This window comes from Sarcophilus harrisii, chromosome 2 (assembly GCF_902635505.1).
Source record: "Sarcophilus harrisii chromosome 2, mSarHar1.11, whole genome shotgun sequence".
NCBI lineage: Eukaryota > Metazoa > Chordata > Mammalia > Dasyuromorphia > Dasyuridae > Sarcophilus > Sarcophilus harrisii.
This window is the reverse complement of record NC_045427.1, coordinates 595,002,247-595,023,095: the sequence shown is the minus strand read 5'-3', so window position 1 is coordinate 595,023,095 and position 20,849 is coordinate 595,002,247. Positions and strand designations below refer to the sequence as shown.

Here is a 20,849-nt window from a genome sequence, read left to right as displayed (position 1 = left end):
TAAAAAGTTGTTTACATTTATATTGCACTTTAAGGTTTGTAAATCATTTATATAATTGTCTTATCTGATACCCACAACAGCCCTGGGAGACAGGTGCTATTATCTCCATTTTACCAATGAGGAAACTGAGAAAGACATAGGTTAAGTGTCTTGTCCAGTCACATAGAAACTTAAGTGCCTCAGGTGTAATCTGAATTTAGGTCTTCCTAAAGTCTTGAGACTTGTTCTATTTGACTCCAGAATGCAGAACTAAATACAACAGATGGAAGTTGCAGAAAGTCAGATTTTAGATGAAGTGAGAAACAGTCAACAGTTATAGCGGTCCAAGAGCTCTTAATGGGGCAGAAGGTAGGAGGGGTCCCTTCACTGAAGGTTGTTAAATGGAGGTTGCATAATGATATTGTAGAAAAGAAGCTTGGTCACTGGACTCAACCAAAAGCTCATAACCTTTTGTTTGTAATGCATCTCTTCAGCAAGTTTAATGAAGTCTAGAAACCCATTCTCAGAGTAAATAAATGTAGGAAACCAATTTTAATGAAACACAGCTATCAAAATACTAAAAACAAAGTTGTGATTCGCCAATACATGTGTTTCTTATATTAAAATATTACTTAGCAAAATGGTAAATTATTTTAAAAGGCAAGGTTAACTTTATTTTAAAGTGTGAAGCTGTTAAGATGAATAAGAATAGGAACAGACATATCACATTAGACATCCAAATGGATAGCTTTGAAACTGCTCTTCTAATGGATGCTTAATAAATGTGTTGGTTGAGTAGTTGTCCAAGATGCTTGCCTTTGACATTGAATGGTAATAGTTGTAGTAGGCTTATTTTCCCTTCTCAACTCTCCCAAAAGAGGTCCAACTCTAGGAACAAGTGTAATGTTAGAGAGGCTACTGTTGTACAAAAGTCACTAATCAACCAATCACGACCATCCTGGTGCAAAGATAGGAAAAACATGGATCTCGTGAGCTATCAACAACATAGTATAAATGAGTTTAATGTCTTATAGCCTCCTAAGATGTGTATTTTATATACCTTTATATTTTAAATATTTATATCTAAATTTTTATTTTTGCATTTTCCCTATAAAATGCTTATGGTATTTGTATTTTCAAACAGGATCTACTAGGTACCAACAACAGGACTTATCATCCAAATTTGGGCTTAATAAATAAATGTTTGAATTCAATAACAGGCTCTGTAGGATTCTGTATGGGAATGGAAGTTCAAAGAGGTGTCTCTGACAACATGGGGCTGTACAGGTCAGGATGAGAGAGATGGAGAGAATGAGTCATGAGTTTAAACCAGCCATTTATGTTCTTAACATCAGATTCAGGCCAGTCCTTTTTTTTGTATGTGGCCTTGTAATTGGGAAGAGACCACATGCATTTTGACTCACTCCATCACCCTTTTTAGCCAGAAAGCTCCTGTTGGACAGTCGTACAGCCTGTATCTCTTGTCCATTCTTTTACTCTGCTCTCTGTTCCAATTGTGCAGAGTGTGAAGGGTGGTTCCTGCCTAAAGACACTGCTGAGGTCCTCTTCATGTTCCTTGGTTCTCTTCACCATTCTCGTGGATCTGGTGATAATTTAAAAAAAAGATTGATAATTACAACTCATCCATTGAATTGCCCTTTGGTTTAAAAAAAAAAGGATGTACATAAGACCAAAAGCTATTCTCTAAGAGGGAAATTATCAAAGGATATGAGCAAGCAATTCTCAAAAGAATTGCAAACTATAGTCAGGTGAAAGAATGCTTCAGATCAGCAATAATTTTAAAATATAAATTTAAGCAACTTTGAGGATCATAGAATTGATATTAGAAACAATCTAGTCCAATTCCAACAGTTTATAGAGGAATAGAAGGAGAGAGAAATTACATCCATGTTTGAGATGAAAGCTTCCTAATTCTACATCTAATGTTGTAATCATTCTTTCACCTCATATTCAGTAAATTGGCAAAGTAGATGAAAAATGGAAATAGAATTGAAAGAGCTTGAGAAAGACAGAGTGTTTCCATACAATAAGCTTCTGGAGAGCCAAGAATATTTTATTTTCCTCTTTGTAATAATAGCATCTACAATAATGCAGGGTTAATAGCAGGTGCTTAATAAATAAATGCTTCTGAAAAGTCCCCTTCCTGTACTCTATGGTTAAGCCAAATTGACTTCCTTCTTGGTGTTCGCACCCAAAAATCCATTCTTTATCTCCATGGTTTCTCTATTAGGTCAACCATTCTGGAAAACACTTTGGAAATATGAAAAAATATTAAAATGACCATATTCTTTAATCCTGAGGTCCCTCTGTTAAGCATATACCTTGGAAGATCAAAGACAGAAAGGCCCCATACTATAAAAATGTTTATAACAATTTTTTTTGTGTGGTAGCAAAGATCTGGAAACAAAATATATGCCAGATAATTAAACAATGACGATACCCAATTGTGATAAAGTAATATGTATGATAATCATAATTATGGGAGACTCCAAAAAACTTAGGAAGATATATGAAATAACAACTGAATGATGGGCAATTATAATGACCAAGCTACAAAGTGAGAATTATTTCCTTTTCTGTCTTTGTAATCACAGCATCTAACACAATGTCCCATACATAGCTGGTGCTTAGTTAATGATTATTTCTTTTAACTTTATGCTTAAACCAAACTAACCTCCTTATTGTTGCTCATTCACAACAATTTATCTCTCATTTTCTCTGCAATTTCTCTTTTTTAGCTTTTTATTTTCAAAATATATGTATAGATAGTTTTCAACATTTACTCTTGCAAAATCTGAATTCCAAATTTTTTCTCCCTCCCTTTGACACCAAGCAATCCAATATATGTTAAATATGTGCAATTATTCTATAAATATTTCTACAATTATCATTTTGTACAAAAAAATTAGTTCAAAAAAGTAAAAAATGAAAAAGAAAACAAAAAGCAAATAACAAAAAAGATGAGAATACTATGCTATCATCCACATTCAATTCCCATAGTCTCTCTTTGGATGCAGATGGCTCTCTCCTTTACAAGATCATTGGAACTGGTCGAAATCATCTTATTGTTGAAGAAAGCCACGTCCATCAGTACTGATCATCATATAGTCTTCTTGTTGCTGTGTATAATGATCTCCTGGTTCTGCTCATTTCACTTAGCATCGTTTCATGTAAGTCTCTCCAGGCTTTTCTGTATTCATCCTGCTGATCATTTCTTACAAAACAATAATATTCCATAACATTCATATACCATAACTTATTTAGCCATTCCCCAACTTATGGGCATCAGTTTCCAGTTCATTACCACTACAAAAAGAGCTTCCACAAACATTTTTGGGGTCCTTTTCCCTTTTTATGATCTCTGAGGTACAGGCTCAGCAGTCTCCCTGCCTTTTCTACAGCTACCTCCCATGCCTAGAATGCCCACCTCACTTAAATCTTTGAGAATCCCTCCAAATCTCTGATTCAGTAGCTTTTCTATGTGTTATTTTCTGATAATGTCTCTCCTATCCCCCACCAGGTACTAGTCACTTCACAAATGATCTTGCATTTTTTCTAAAATGTTTTGTATAAGTATATATATATAGTGTCTCTCTTGATGCAATTGAAGTTCCCTGAGGAGGTCTGTACCATTTTTATCATTGCATTCGCCATTGCCTAGGATAATGCTTGGTACAAAGTGGGGGCTTAATAAGTTCTTGTTGGTTAATTTATCCATCGCAGAGATGACAAAAGGAAATTCACTTCCATTCTTTTATTGAAAAGATAGAATCAGATTGCTTGCTGTCTTAGGGAAGGGAAGAGGGAAGGAAAGAAACAGAAAAATTTGGAACACAAGGTTTTGCATGTATGGAAAAATAAAATACTATTAAAAAAGATAAAATAGAGAACTTTGGGAATGATTGTTTCATGCTATTGTTTTGGTTGAGCTTTTTAAAAAATAATTGTTTTAAGGGAAAAGTGATGGGGTAGAGGAAAAGAGGGATATATTTCGAAATAAAAAATGTAAAAATAAAAGACATTAATAAAACATTAAAAACCAGTTTTATGTTTTACAGAATCTAGATACTGTTACAGAGAAGGCTATAAGATCAACACACTTGCTTTATCAGCTTCTCTTCCTAATCCTTGTATGGGATCAAGATACAGGAAACAAATGTCACATACAAACAATAGTCCCATGTAAGGAAGTTGTTCAGTGATATGATATGATTTAAGGAATGTTAGAGGAGGATCTTACTCTCCAAAAAAGATAAGAGTTTTGGAAACTGCTTAAGAGTCATTCCTTTGGGTTTCTATCCTTATAAATGTAAATATTGATGGGATGAGAGCAAAGAGACCTTAATATATTTTAAAATAAAATAGTTAGTGAATCAAAGACTTTCCTTTTTGCCAAGATAACCAGGGCGCTATATAGAACTGGGTATTTAATTTTGGCACTAATGACTGGAGGAGAATAAGTCAAGGTGTTAGAAGAAAATACACAGGAAAAAAAAAGGAAAAGCACAAACTGCCAACTTGTCATTTTGTCAAAAGTCAGTCCTGCCTAAGCAATTTTGGGGGAGGAAAACATATACCTCTCTCTTCTTCTATATAACTCCAAAAACACATTTAAGAATATTTAATCAATTCCATAGCCCAAGCCAGACCTAAACAATTGACAGTTATTTACATTTACATAGTTCTTAAACAGTATGTTTTCCTATAGCAATTCTATGAGTAGGTAGCTTTCTAGCTTAACAAAATCTGCCAAACTTATACTCCATGTTATAGTCTTTGAGAGTTCAGACTTTTTCTCAATCATTTAATGAACAAATACCTATTAAGTGTCTGCTGTGTACTAGGCACTAGAAATAAGTTCCAAAAAGAGACATTTATTATTCTCAGTAAGCCTTCATCGTAATGGGAGACATAACAAACATGGAAATACATACATACATATAGCAAAAATATAAAGTTAATAATATAAATGGTTCATTTAGGTGGGAGGACACTGGCTTTTTTGAGGATGAATCAGGAAAAACTTTTTTTCAGCAGATGGCTAATGGTAAATAAGAAAAGGATTCTAAGGCAGAGGTAAAAAAAAAAAGCGTGCATTATAGAAATGAGGATGACCAAGTATAAAGGTATGAAATTGTGAAATGGGGAATCATTTGCAAGGAACAGAGACTACATTTAACAAATCTAATTCTATATCACTTTTTGTGAGGAAATTGAGGTTATGTGATATGCCCAAGCAGTAAGTATTAAGTGTCTTAAGGTTGGATTTGAACTCGGGTCCTCCCAGAGCCAGCATTCTCAACTATGCCATCTAGCTGCCCCTCTAATCTTATTTCTAATAAACATCTTTGTTCTGGATTCCTTTTGCTTCTGATATAAGAGCAAGGAACAGATTTATTAACTACACAGGAGAGTCAATTTTCTTAGCTTCCCTATCCATTTTTATAGTTTTTGCAGAAAAATGGAGGCATAAGTACAAGTTAATCATATATTTCATAACTATATTTCCAAGGACACAATTACTATCAACTTAGGGCCTTTAAAAATGTGCCTCCCTTATAAGTCATAAGTTTAATATTGTTTTTATACATACATTCATTCATTCATATATACATATTTATATATATATATGTTTTATATATATATATGTATATGTAATATATATTATGTATATATATATATATATATGTATTATGAGTTATCTGTATAGAAATGATCACTATCACTACTAGGTCTTTTTCCAAAGATTATTAGGGGAAAAGGAAAAGAACAAATATGTTCTAAAATATTTATAGCAGCTCTTCTTGTGGTGGCAAAGAACTGAGCAATTTGTAGAGATTCTTGCCAGTTAGGGAATTTCTGAAAAAGTTGTGGTGTATGATTGTAGTGGAATGCTATTATGCTGAAAGAAAATGATGAGCTCATTGATGTTATTTGATTTTATTTTTTATATTTTTTAAACATGGTATAAATATATGTAAATGCAAAATAGGCATACATATTTATACAATTATCTTGTTGCACAAGAAAAATCAGGTCAAAAATTAAAAAAAAAATCAAAGAAATAAAATTCAAGCAAATCACAACAGAAAGAGTGAAATGCTTTGTTGTGGTCCACACTCAGTTCCCACAATCCTCTCTCTGGGTGTAGATGGCTCTCTTCATCACAAAATCATTGGAACTGTCCTGAAACATCTCATTGTTAGAAAGGGTCACGTTCATCAGAATTGATCATTATATAATCTTGTTTTTGCCGTGTATAATGATTTCCTGGTTCTGCTCACTTCACTCAGCATCAGTTCATGTAAGTCACTCCAGGCCTCTTTAAAATCATCCTGCTTATCCTTTCTTATAAAACAATAATATTCCATAGCATTCATATACCATAACTTATTCAGCCATTCTCCAATTGATGGACATCCACTCACTATCCAGGTCCTTGCTGCCACAAACATTTTTGCACATTGTGGGTCCCTTTCCTTCCTTTAAGATCTCTTTGGTTATTATAAGCCCAGTAGTTACACTGCTGGGTCAAAGGGTATGCACAGTATAATAACCTCTTGGAGCTCATTGATTTTAGAAAAATATAGGAGTTCCAGGGGAAGAGTCAAGATGGCAGAGTGAATCCAGGAAGCTGCTCCAGCTCTCCCAGTTTCCTTTGAAAACCACATGAAACCAACTTCTGAACAGTCTGACAGAAAGAAACGACTCTTCAGCTCAAAAATACATTGGAAGGATTTCAAAAAAGGTCAGTCTCACTGGGGTGAAAGGGGTATTCAGCCTGGCTCAGATGGTGTCTGGGAAAGCCAATGACAGGGTCTTAAGCCCAGAAGATCAGCAACAGATCCTGGGTTCTGACTGAGTAGCAGAGCAGACCAGTGGAACAGCCTCTAGTAAGCTCAGAAGGCAAAACAAACTTTCCTGAAGAGAGCAAATAAGGCTGTGAACACAACACTAAACACAAAGGGTCCTTGTGTTCAAATCCAAGGCTTACAGCTGCACTGGAAACCTGGAACAGTGCCTCCTGTACCCCATTAAAAGAAATAAAAGTAGGGAAAAAGAGATGGAAAGAAAATGAGCAAGAGACAGAAAAGAATCCTAACTATAGAAAGCTACTATTCACAGAGGAACTCTCAAAGAGAGATGTGAATTGATCTTAAGCCCAAAGAGGCTTCTTGGAAGTAGTCATAAAAAACTTTAAAAGGCAAATAAAAGAAGTAAAAGAAACAAGAGGTAGCCAGGAGAGAGTCAATAGCTTTGAAAAGAAAGGGAAAATTTGAAGAAAACAATTCCTTAAAAAAAATTGGTCAAATGCAAAAAAAAAAAAAAATCCACTGAAGAAAACACCTTAAAAAGTAGAATTAAATAAATGGAAAAAAAGATACAAAGGCTAACTGGAGTAGGATTTACAAGTTTTAACACATTACAAACTAGAACCAGGCAAATGGAAGCTAATAACTATGAGATATCAAGAATCAGTCAAATACACTAAAAAGAATGAAAAAAGGAAGAAAATGTGAAATACCTCACTAAAAAAAAACAGCCAACCTGGAAGATAAATACAGAAGAGACAACTTAAAAATTATCAGTATATGTGAAGGCCATGACCAAAAAAAAAAAAAAAAGCCTAGATAACATTCTTTAAGAGATCGTCAAGGAAAAATGCCCTGATATTCTAGAAACAGAAGGAGAAATCCTCATTGAAAGAAACATCAATTGCCTCCAAAAAGACCCCAAGGAACATTGTTGCAAAGCTCTAGAACTATAGTGTCAAGGGAAAAAATACTACAAGCTGCCAGACAAAAGCAATTCAAGTATCAAAGAACAACTAACAGAGAATTACCCAGGATCTGGCAGATTCTACAATAAAGGATCAGAGGGCTTAGAATATCATATTCCAAAGAAATATGGACCTAGGGTTACAACCAAGAATTAGCTACCCAATGGGGAGGAGATGGATCTTCAATGAAGTAAGAAACATTCCATCATTTCTATTGAAAGAACCAAAACTAAACAGAAAATGTGATCTTCAAACACAAGATTCAAGAGAAGCTTAGAAAGGTAATGAGGAGGAAACTATGTAATATATATATGTGTGTATGTGTGTGTGTGTGTGTGTGTGTGTGTGTCTATGTATAAATGTATATATTATGTGTATGTATGTATATGTTTATATTTTTTAAATATTATTTACATCTCTAGATGGGAAAATGATATCTATAACTTTTGGAAATTATCTGTTATGGGACAGTTAGGGGGGCATACATGAATGGGGGATATGGATATGAATGGACTCTGATGTGAAGAAATAAAAGAAAGACATTGGGGTGGAAAAAACATTGTATTGGGGGAAAAATAGGAAGATAAAATGGGACAAATTAGATACTATCAAGAGGCACAAAAGACCTAGTACAATAGAGGAAAAGAAGGGAGGGGACTGAGCATCGTCTGTAATCTCATCAGTTTTGGCTCAAAGATAAATATTTATCTTACCCTTTAAGGAAGTAGGAGGAAAAAGAGGAAAGAAAAGGGAAAGGCTAGATTGAAGGGAAGGCAGAAATAGTAAGAGATAGGAGAAGGAAGAGAAGAAAGGGCAGGTTGAGGGCAGTGTGTGTTAGAAACAAAACACTACTGAGGAGAGACAGGGTGGAAAAAGAGAACAAAAATATATACAGGGGAGAAATAGAATGAAGAGAAATGCAGAGTTGGTAATCATAATTGTAAATGTGAATGGAATGAATTCTCCTATAAAATGGAAGTGTGTAGCAGAGGATTTTAATTTCACATGATGTTGTTTACAAGAAACACATTTGAAATAGATACATACAGTGTAAAAGTAACAGAACAAAAAAAGCAGTAGCAATACTGATCTCAAACAAAGCAAAAGTATAAATAGATCTAATTAAAAGCAATAAGGAAACTACATCTTGTTAAAGAGTATCATAAACAATGACAAAGTATTGATACCAAATGTATATGCACCAAGTAGTAGAGCATCCATATTCTTAGAAAAGAAGGTAAGCCAACTATAGGCAGAAATAGACAGCAAAACTATGCTAGTGGGAGACATCAACCTCCCCCTCTCAATTAGATAACCATAAAAAGAAATTTCCAATTGGAAATTAAATAATCTAATTCCAAACAATGAGTGGGTAAAGCAACAAATCATAGAAATAATTGTTTCATCCAAAAGAATGACAATAATGAGACAACATACCAAAACCTGTGGGATGCAGCCAAAGAGTTCTTAGGAGATATTTTATATCTCGAAATAGTTATATGAATTAGAGAGTTGATCAATGAATTGAGCATGCAACTGAAAAAGGTAGAAAAAAGAATACATTTTTAAAACCACAGTTAAATCCCCAATTAGAAATTCTGAAACCCAAAGGCCAGATTAATAAAATTGAAATTAAGAAAACTATTGAGATAATTAATAAAAATTAAGAATTAGTTTTATGAAAATATTAACAAAATAGATAACCTTTAGTTAATTTTATTAGAAAGGGGGGACCCAAATTATCAGCATATAAAAGGAAAAAGGTGAACTTACCACCGATGAAGAAGAAACTAAAGCAATAATTAGGAGCTATTTTACTCAACTGCATGGCGGCCAATCTGACAATCTAATTAAAATGGATGAATATTTACAAAAATATAAATTTCTAAGATTAACAGAAGAGGAAATAAATTTCTTAAATAGTCACATTTTGGAAAAAGAAATTTAACAAGCCATCAGTGAATTCCCTAAGAAAAAAATTAACAGGGCCAGATGAATTTCCAAGTGAATCTTACCAAACATTTGAAAAACACTTAATTCCAATACTGTATAAACTATTTGAAAAAATAACAAAAGGAGTCCTGCCAAATTTCTTCTATGACACAAATATGGTATTGATACCTAAACCAGGAAGAACCAAAACAGAGAAAGAAAATTATAGACCAATCCCCCTAATAAATATTCATGCAAAAAATCTTAAATAAAATATTAGCAAAGAGATTATAACAATTTATCAGCAGGGTAATACATTATGATAAAGTGAGATTTATACCAGGAATGCAGGATTGGTTCAATATCATGAAAACTATTGTCACAATTGACCATATCAATAACAAAATTAATAAAAATCATATAATAGATGCAAAAAAAGTTTTTGACAAAATACAGCACAAATTCCTATTAGAAACACTAAAAAACATATGAATAAAGGGAGCTTTCTTTAAAATTATAACTATCTATCTAAAACCATCATTATTTGTAATGCAGAGAAGCTGGACACATTCCCAATAAGATCAGGGATGAAATAAGAATGCCTGTTAATCCCCCCCATTATTCAATATTTTACTAGAAATGTTGGCTTTAACAATAAGAAAAAAATAATTAAAGGAATTAGAATAGATAATGAGAAGATAAAACTATCACTCTTTGCAAATGATATGATGATATACTTAGAGAATCCTAAAGAATCATCCAAAAACCTACTTGAAACAGTTAACAGCTTTAGCAAAGTTGCAGATATAAAACAAATCCACACAAATTATCAGCATTTCTGTATTTTACTAACCAAGCCCAGCAGCAAGAGATAGAGAAATTCCATTTAAAATAAGTGTGGACACAATAAAATATTTGGGTGTCTATTTGCTAAGACAAACCCAGGAAATATATGAACACAATCACAAATCACTTTTCATACAAATAAAGTCAGATCTAAACAATTGGGAAAATGTCAATTGTTCATGGGTAGGTTATAATAAAAATGACAATTTTATCTAAATTGGTCTATTTGTATAGTGGTATACCTATCAACTGCCAAAAAATCATTTTATAGAGCTAGAAAAAAATAATAACAAAATTCATCTAGAAGAACAAAAGGTCAAGAATGTCAAGTAAATTAATGGGGAAAAAATATAAAGAAAAGTGGCCTTAGCAGTACCAGACCTGAAATTACATTATAAAGCAATAGTCATAAAAACATTTAGTATTGGCTAAGAAATATATTGGTAGATCAGTGGAATAGGTTAAATACACATAGCACAATAATCAATGACTATAATAATCTAGTTTTTGATAAACCCCAAAACTCCAGCTTCAGAGATAAGAGACTCACTATATTTCACAAAATTTGCTGGGAAAACTGGAAAGTAACATGTCAGAAATTTGGCACAGACTCACATTTCTCACATCATACCAAAATAAAGTGAAAATTAGTCCATGATTTAGGCATAAAAGATAATACTATAAACAAATTAGGAGAGCAAGGGATAGTTTATTTATCAGACATCTTTGGAGAAGGGAGGAATTTATAAACAAAGAACTAGAGAATATTATGAAATGCAAAATGGATAACTTTAATTACATTAAATTAGAAAGATTTTTCACAAACAAAACCAACATAAACAAGATTCAAAGGGAAGTAAAAAGTTGGGGAAAATTTTTACACCTAGTGTTTCTTATAAAGGCCTCCTTTCTAAAATATATTAAGAACTATGTCAAATTTATAAGAATACAAGTCATTCACCAATTGATAAAAGGTCAAAGAATATGAACAGATAATTTTCAGATGATGAAATTAAAGACATAAAAAATGTTCTAAATCACTGTTGATTAGAAAAATGAAAATTAGGACAACTCTGAGGTTATCACCTCTCACTTCTCAGATTGGTTAAGATGAGAGGAAAAGATAATGGTAGATGTTGGAGAGGATATGGAAAAACTGGAACACTAATGCATTGTTGGTGGAGCTGTAAAATGATCCAATCATTCTGGAGGACGATTTGGAAATATGACCAAAGGACTATAAAACTCTACATACTCTTTGATCCAGCAGCATCTGTATCCCAAGGATACAGCTCTTTTTATGGTGGCAAGAAATTGGAAAATGACTAGATGCCCATCAATTGAGGAATGTCTGAATATGGTATATGAAGATAATGGAATATTATTGTTCTATAAAAAAATGATAAACAAGCTGATTTTAGAAAGACCTGGAAAGATTTACACAAACTGATGCTGAGTGAAATAAGCAGAACCAGGAATACATTGTGCACAGTAACATCAAGATTGTGTGATGATCAACTATGAAAGACTTGGTTCTTCTCAGCAGCTCAATGATCCAAGGCAATTCCAATAAACTTTGGATAGAAAACACCATCTGCAATCCAGAGAGAGAACTATGGAGAATAAATGTAAATCAACAATGCTATATTCATTCTTTTTCTATTTTTTCTCTTTTTTCTCTCTCATGGTTTTTCCTTTTTGTTCTGATTTATCTTTCCCAACAACATTCATAAAGAAATGTATCTAAAATTAATGTATATATATATATATATATGAACAGAAGAAATAAAATAATTAAAAAAAAACAAATATAGACCTTGCACAAAATAATGAAGTGTGAAACTAGCAGAATGGAAAACATTATGTATAGCAACAGCAATATATTTTAAGCATGACTTTGAGCAACTAAGTCATTTTGACCATTAAAATATCTAAATCAATCACAAAGGACATACAAAAGAAGACAATATTATCTGCATCCAGAAAAAGAACTTCTAATAAATAGAAGTATAGATAGAATGATTTTACATATGTGTGTATGTGTTTATATATGTGTATGTATTTAAATAAATGTATAAACAGACATATACACACATATATTTGTGTCTAATAGTAGCCATTCCTAAGGTGGAAGGGGAGAGAAGAAATAGAATTGCAGTTTCATATGCAATCTTTTTTATTATACTATGTTATAGAAATACTTATTTTGTGCCATAAATAAAAAAACAAAATAAATATTTTTAAAGTAGGGAAAAAAAGAATCTTCAACCATGGATGCATAGAGGAGGAGGAAGAAGACAAGGAGGAAGAAGAGAAGGAGGAAGAGAAAGAGGAGGAGGAGGAGGAGGAGGAAGAAAAGAAGAAAAAGAAATTTCCCTCATACCATTATTCCTCCTTTTTTTTTTTCACAGATTCTACTCCATAAACTATGATTTTTAATTGCTTCTAGGATAAGATATAAATTTATCTGTTTTGATTTTAAAGCCCTTTATGACCAACCTCAACTTTTGTTCACATCCTCATCATGTATTACTGCTTTTTTCCAGTTCAAATCAGCCATCTTTCTGTTCCTCTTTTCCATTATGTATTACTTTTCTTTTCAAAACAGTCATTTCTCCTGTCCTGTAACATTCCCTCTCCTATCTCTATGCTTGGAATTCAAATTCAGCTGAAATACCACCTTTTTCTCTATTTTCCAAATCTTCTCTTTTCATAACTCTGTTGTATTTTATTATCTTATATTTATTCTGCGTATATGTACATATGCATTTTATGTGGAAGTATACATATATATATATATATATATATATACTTGTGATATCTTTGTCTCCATTGCATGTAAGCTTCTCAAAAATAGACACTGCTTTATATTTTGTCATATCACTACACCCAGGAAAATGTCTAGTGTATAGTAGGCAATTGATAGATGCTTATTGATTGATTGGTTGATCACTAAAGGGTTTGGAAATTGCAACTCAGAAACTGATTATTCATAATTAAAAGACCATATATCATCACTTTTTTAAAAGCAACATTCTCACATACAAGAAATTTCCTACCATTTCATTCAACTCATGATCATGTTCCAGACTGACTATAGATTCAAAGTTTTGCAAATCCCCCTTTTTATTGTCTTTATGCCTTGTGTCCTTTCCCCTCCTCTGGCAGCTTTCACAAATTCATCTTTTTTAACCCTCTTACCTTCTCTCGATCTCTTTGTTTGTTCCACTTTTCTTAGCTCTGCTCTTGATCTCTGTATTGATCCATTCCCTTGGAGATGGCACAGGACTTCCTTTGATACTTCTCATTTGCTGCTGTTGCTGATAAGCTGTAAGACAACGACGACATATGTAAAACAGCTTTAATATTTCAAGACCCTGGAAGTCAAGACTTTTCTGCCATTGCATAAATATATTCTTTGTGGGTACCTGCCATTCAGGCCTGACCCCTGAAATGAGATGAGCAAATTCTAATAAGACATGTGGCATTTTAAATTGCAGTCTACAGAGTGCTGTATATAGCCATTTAGAAATCCACAAGTAGGATTTCTTGTCCGTGTTAATATTTGGTGACATCAGGTCATTAAAAAAGGAAAGATATTATTTCATCGCCATCTCTTACCATTCAAGTCCTGGTAAGATTTGGTTTTCTTGAGGCTTTCTTTGGTTGTCATGATGGAAAGAGAAGGAGAGGGAGAGGAAGATATGTGGTCAGTTGGATCTTTTGCCCAAGCAAAATCATCTGAGTCCCCCAAAAGGTTGACCTAATCTAATTGGATCCAGTTTTTGGCTTCTGAAGAGATCCTAGTTCAAGGCACATGAAATATTGAACCTACAGAATGAAGGAACTAACAGTCAGGTACAACAAACTGTTGTCAAAAGGTCTTACTGTCTCTTACAGATATTGATGTTTTGCTCATTTATAGTGATTAACACAAAGAGGTTTTCTCCCCTTACCTCTATGAACGCAGATCATTTCTTTCTGATCTCTCATTAATGTTGATTTCAGGAGAGAAAAGGTCTTTCCCATATAATTTTTTTAACCTACAATATCAATTTAAGGGTTAAACCCTGGAAGATTTCAGTGTACAGTGATTTCTTGCTTTGCTTCCCCCAGCACATTGTCATGGCTCTTACAGCTGCAATTTTCTTTTTTTTATTTCTCTGTTAACTCATTTGTTTTCCTTATGTGGTTCCTTTTTTTCTCCCTCTCCTCTTCCTTCCTTTCTACTGATTTAGTAAACTCTCTGAAAGAGAGCACATCATTGTTCCTTAAGATCATGCTTGGGAGGATTGTGGGCTCATTGTTTTCCCTCCTTTTTTCTCCTAATACTCTTCAAACTTTAATAGCCTTTGAGACTCTAGCTCCTGTTGTCTTCTGCAAGAAGCTTGAATTGATTCTCCCTAAGTCCTTAATCTGTTCTCCTCCCAAACTACCAACACACACATACACTCACATATATGTGTTTTTTATGTTCATACACATAAACATGTGCACTCTATATAGGGATATGTTACATGTGCATATAATTGTGTATTACATATATATTTAAATTTATTGATCTAGGATCATAAGGTACCACTTAGATAATGTAAGCTTTTTAACAGCCTGTATTATTTTTTCCTTTTCTTTTCCTGAAACTTACCCTTGTATTAGGCATAAAAGGAAGGAAGGGAGGGAGAGAGGAAGGGAGGAAGAAAGGAAGGAAGGAAGGAAGCAAGAAAGAAAGGAAAGGAGGGAGGGAGGAAGAAAGGAAGGGAGGGAGGGAAGGAAGGAAGAAGGGAAGGAGGGAAGGAAGATGGGCATAAGGGAGGGAAGAAAGAAGGAAGGGAGAGAAGAAGGAAGGGAAGGAGGAAGGAAGGAAAGGAGGGAAAAAGGAAGGGAGGGAAGAAGGCAGGGAAGGAGGGAAAAGGAGGGAGGGAGGAAGGCAAGGAGGGGAAAAGGAAGGGAGGGAGGAAGGGAAGGAGGGGAAAAGGAAGGGAGGGAGGAAGGGAGGGAAAGAAGGAGGAAAGGTGGAAAAAAGGAAGGAGGGAGAGAGGAGGAAGGAAGGGAGGGAGGGCGGAAAGGAGTGAGGGAGGAGAAAATAGGGGAGAGAAAGGAGAGAAACAATGTTAGCTTTGTGTTAACACCAGCAATGTACTGGAAGTCCTGTGCCCCCTCACAAGGAGATTCAAAGTATCTTCCTCTCAGCTGGCTGCCTTTTTGAACCTGATTTTCCTGAACCCTGTTCTTCCTTCTCAGAGAGCTATTAAGAGGGCTTCTTTCTCTAGAACTCCCAAGAACTTTGAGATGGTTTCTTCCTTCCCTTCTCCTTTGTCCCTCCTCTTTTCATATTTTCATTCCCCCCCCTTATTATGTTCGTTCCACTTTCCTCTTCATTCTCCTTATTGGTCCCTATGCTATCAGTTCAGGAGATGATTATGATTAATCAAGAGAGTCATTGGAAAACTGGTCTCAGTCCAGCGTGTGTTATGATGGGAAAAGTCCCAGGTCCCCAGACACATGACCTCGGCTTACTGCTTGTCTCTCCGAGACTAAAACAGCGCTATATGGCACCTGCTAGGCTCACTACTATGGGACTGGCCCTGATCCTGGTCCTCTGGCGGTTGGTCCTGCAGCTGACTCTGGGATTGTCTTCTCTGAAGCATTTCCCGGTAGAAAATATGGCAGCTGAAGCCCTCCTTGATCCCATGCTGGGCGTGGTGTAGGAGGCCTTCCAAATTGGGGAAGATCCTGCAACAGGCCAGGCAGCGGAGGCCATAGTTGGTGGTGATTAGCCAGTCAGGTGTCTCCCTGATCTCTTGGGTACCATCTGGCACTGGCATTTCAGGCTCTTCCCAGTCCTGAGCAGCTTCTCCCTCCCAAGAATCAATCTCACTGACCAGGTCGCTAGTAGAAATGCTTTCCAGGGGAGAGCCATCCCTCCTCTGCCTCTCAGTGAATTCGGCCTCCCTTACTCGAGGCCTAATACCAACCGGCTCAAACCCAGATTCTGTCTCCCAGGCCACAGCCACGCCCTGGACTGTTTGCACCCGGGTGTAAAAGGCGTACGTGTTTGGCTGGGACTTGTTGTCCTCGGGGTTGGTTATTGAAGAGAAGCAAGAGTAATACTGTGAACAAGACTGGTAAACTGAGGGGGTTCGACTCCTCCCCTGCTGACTGTGAACCTTGAACTCCACACCAGCATCTTGGGCTCTGTTTACTGAAGGTCCGGGGACAGGGGCAGGTTCTTCTTCCTTCACATCTCCTAGAAAATAAAATTAAACTGTCACCCATTACCTTTTGTGCAACCAGCCAGCTCACCTTCATTAGGTGCTGTCAGATGCTGAACTCTGAGAATACAATGGAAAAGGACAAAGTGGTGCTTTCCTGGCAAGAGCTCCCCCACTGACAGGGAGAAGCTTTCTCTGGGGGTGATTGCAGCCAAGAGGGAACAGAGTAGGAAGAAGCAGACTACTAGGGAAGAGCACTGGCTGCTGCAGGGTGGGGGTCTCCTGTGGGATGGGATTCAGAGAACCTAAGGCAGGGAGCTTAGAGAGAGTCCCCAAGGCATGGGAAACAGGGAGAAACAGCAAGGACCTCAGTATGGTTGGGCCCCTTTGCGGGGGCTATGTAGAAAGGAAACTAGAAGCTAGGAAAGGTAACCAACATAAGGTTCTATGTTTGAACTTAGAGGTAAGAGTGAGGAAGCCAGATGCTACAAAACCCTATGTCTGCATTCTAAGAGTCCTGAGTTCAAATTCAGCCTTAGACACCCAATAATTCTAAGCAAATCTCTTAATTGCTCTCCATCTCAATTACCTCCGTTGTGTTTTTGGTTATTAGTTCTTGAGGAAGACCTTGACATCAGGGAGGTGATACCATGACATGCAAGTGATCTGGATTGGAGTGAGAAAGACTGTACAAGGTCACTTTCTCCTCTAAAGCCATCTGCATCCAGAGCCATCTCCAGTTGTCCTGATCTATATCTGGGCAATGGACCCAGATGGCTCTGGAGGAAACAGTGAGGTGGTGGTTTTTCCCAGTCCTCCCTCCCTCAATCCCAGATCATTTACACATCATGGCATCCCCTTCCTGATGTCATGGCCATTTTTGGAAACACAGAACAAATAACCTCTGTAAGAGCTGACCCACTGAGGACCGGACAGTAGATTGATCGCTCAATTGATTGATTGATTCCTTCCTTCTTCCTTTTTTTTAATCCCTCCTTCCCTTGATATCTTGGGGTTTAGAGGCTATATTTCTTTCCTAAAGAACACACTTTAATCCTTAATCACTCTGGCTCTCATTTATGGGCCAACAAAAGAGCCCAGGCCAAACTCACTTAGTCTTTGTTTTGGCCCAGATTGTCTCAGAGTAAATGTAAATAGCAATTGCTGCCAGAAACTCTGAGGGCCTTCTCCTCCAATATTGATTAAACTGTTTTTTGACTAGGGAAAAAAAGTCATTACCTATCCCTAATTACTGAATGGGTGTTGCCTCTGTCAAACTGAGACCAAACTGTTGAAGACTTTAGCTTAAAAAGGCCAACGTTTTCCAATGCATTCAGGAATCTCCAGTCATCCTGATCTGTCTTACCACTGGACCTCAACTAGAAAATGAGGAGATAATACCTATCTCCCAGAGTTGTCATGAAGATTTAATGAGATACTTATAAAGCTTTTTTCAGACATTAAAAGTGCTAAATAAATGTGAGCTATCATTGCTTTTGTTGTTATTCTTATTGGTTGGTGAGTGCAATAGTTCATAGGAGTACTAGACCTAGAGTCAGGTCAAATTCTCCCTCAGATACTTAACTAGTTGTATAACTCTAGGCAAGTCATTTAGCTTCTCTGGGAGTCAGTTTCCTCATCTGTAAAATAAGAATAATAAGTGTGCTTACTTCACAGGGTCATTGTGACAGACATGTGCAGCTTAGAAAACTTTAAAGTTCTCTCTCTGTGTGTCTCTCTTCTTTAATCTTTCTTCTCTCTGTCCTTTCTTTCTCTATATGTCTCTGTTTCTATATGTGTATTTATGTATATTTATTGTAATCAGTAGTAATAATAGTACTAGTAGTAGTTGTTATGATGGTAATAGTAATAATACTGGTGGTAGTGGTAGTACTAATAGCAGCAGCAGCAGTAGTAATAGTAACACTAGTAATATTAATAGTACTAATACTAGCTGTAGCAGGAGTAGAATAATAGTAGTAGTAATAACAGTAGTAGGAATAATAGTAGTAGTAATACTACTAGTAGTAATAGTCATAGTAGCAGTAATGGTAGTAGTAGAGTAGTAGAATAGCAGTAATAGTAATAGTAATGGTAGTGTAGTAGTCACAGTAGTAATAGCAGCAGCACCAGCAGCAGTAGTAGTAATAGTAGCAGCAGTAGTAGTAGAGTAATAGAAGTAAAAGCAGCAGTAGTCATAAAAGTAATAGTGCCAGTAGTAATAGTAGCAAAGTAGTAGTAGAAGTAATAACAGCAGTAGTAATAGTAACATTAATAGCAGCAATAATAGTAGTAGAGTAGTAGAAGTAGTAATAGCAGTAATAGTAGTAGTGAGGTCATAAGTAGTGGTGCAGTAGTAGAGACAGTAGTAGTAGTAGTAGTAGTAGTAGCAGCAGCAGCAGCAGTAGCAGCAGCAGTAGTAATAGCAGTAGTAGTAATAGTAGTAATACTAGTAGTAGTAGTAGTAATAGCGAGAATATTACTATTAGTAATAGTAGCAGTGGTAGTAGTAGACTAGTGGAATAGCAGTAGTAGTGACAGTAGTACTAGTAGTAGTAGCAGCAGCAGCAGCAGCAGCAGTAGTAGTAATAGTAGTAATAGCAGTAGTAGTAATAGTAAGAATACTACTACTAGTAATAATAGCAGTAATAGTAGTAAACTAGTAGAATAGCAGTAGTAATAGTAATGGTAGCAGTAGTAATAGTAATAATACCAGTAGTAGTAGTAGTAGTAGTAGTAATACAGTAGTAGTAAAATAGTAGTAGTAGTAGTAGTAGTAGTAGTAATAGTAATAATACTACTACTAGTAGTAATAGTAGCAGTAGTAGTAGTAGAATAGGAGTAGCAGTAGAAGTTGTAGTAATAGCAATATTATTAGTAGCAGCACTAGTAGTAGTAGATAGCAGTAGAAGTAACAGTAGTAGTAGTATAGTAGAAGTAACAGTAGTAGTAGTATAGTAGTAGTAGTAGTAGTAGAGCCATAAGTAGTGGTGCAGTAGTAGTGATAGTGGTAGTGATAGTAGTACTTGTGGTAGTGGTTGTGGTAGCAGTGATAGTAGTAGTAGGAACTCAATACTAGAGTTAATGAGAAGCCAAGTGCTGATTCTGGTGTCATCAGTGAATTATCTCACTAGACTTAACACTCAAGGGATTCAAATTCTCCTTACTTTTGCTTCCTGAGTAATTTTAGAAAATTGGCTTTTCCTTTCTAAACCTCTACTTCCTTGTCTGAAAAAAGAGGAAAATAATTGCACCTACCTCACAGGGGTATGGTGAAGATCAAATGATAAAATATATATAAAGCTTTTTTCCAACCTTAAAATATTATTTAAACATGGGTTGTTTATCAACTATTATTACTGATATTGGAGTTATGGATCTTATTTCACATTATTACTGTTGTTGCTGTTATTGTTGTCCTCTAGAGCCTCACATGGGTTTCAGTCTCCCCTCCCATATCTTTGACCAGGGTTACTAGCATTTATCACAATGAAAAATTTCATCTGAGGAAATTCTTATTTATCTGTGTAGAAAGAATGCATCACTGACGCTACCCAGCCAACTTTATGAAAATTGCTCTCCTAAAAGAACAATCATGTTTATGTCATAGAACCTTTCAACATGGGTAGAATCCAACATCTTTCTTTTGTCCTTGACATCCTAGGAAAGCAAACTTTGCTCGGGTCTAAGCTCAGGTCCACATCTCCTTACCTGCCTGCTCCCAAAAAGGTACCCAGTTCACATCATCCAATTCCTCGGCAGGTTGGCACGGAGCCTTGCTATAGGGCAGATCCTTCTCATTCCCAGTGTCAACATAATGGCGTTTCATGATTAGTAAACTAAACAACCCTTGGCAAGGTCCTTAAAACCACCTGATTCCCTTCTTCCCTGTTCTAAGTGGGTTCTCAGTGTTCTTGTAGTTGGCGATGGGTTTGCCTCTGCTTCAAATATGTTGACTCACAAAGATGGACGCAGGCAGCAGCTCTCAGATCTTGCTTCGGTCTGAGCAGCTGTTAGCATCCAAATGGTCACCAAGGCCCCTGAGGAGTTCTGTGACCTCGTCAGTGACACGGGATGGT

At 35.8% G+C, this 20,849-nt stretch overlaps 1 protein-coding gene across 2 annotated transcripts; it reads right to left on the bottom strand.

Annotated features, from left to right (window-relative positions):
- Positions 1-637: 637 nt before the first annotated feature.
- On the bottom strand, positions 638-20,812 carry FAM170B (family with sequence similarity 170 member B). 2 transcript variants are annotated; one of them, XM_003755156.3, is made up of 5 exons: positions 20,482-20,812; positions 16,115-16,805; positions 14,180-14,218; positions 13,760-13,886; positions 638-1,582 (listed from the first exon to the last, which is right to left on the bottom strand). In XM_003755156.3, the coding sequence occupies exons 1-4, from the start codon at positions 20,597-20,599 to the stop codon at positions 13,793-13,795; spliced, it is 942 nt and encodes a 313-aa protein (XP_003755204.2). In that variant the 5' UTR covers positions 20,600-20,812; the 3' UTR covers positions 638-1,582; positions 13,760-13,792. The 2 variants fall into 2 exon arrangements, with proteins under 2 accessions (XP_003755204.2, XP_031812140.1); XM_031956280.1 differs by lacking the exon at positions 14,180-14,218.
- Between the last annotated feature and the right edge of the window lie 37 nt (positions 20,813-20,849).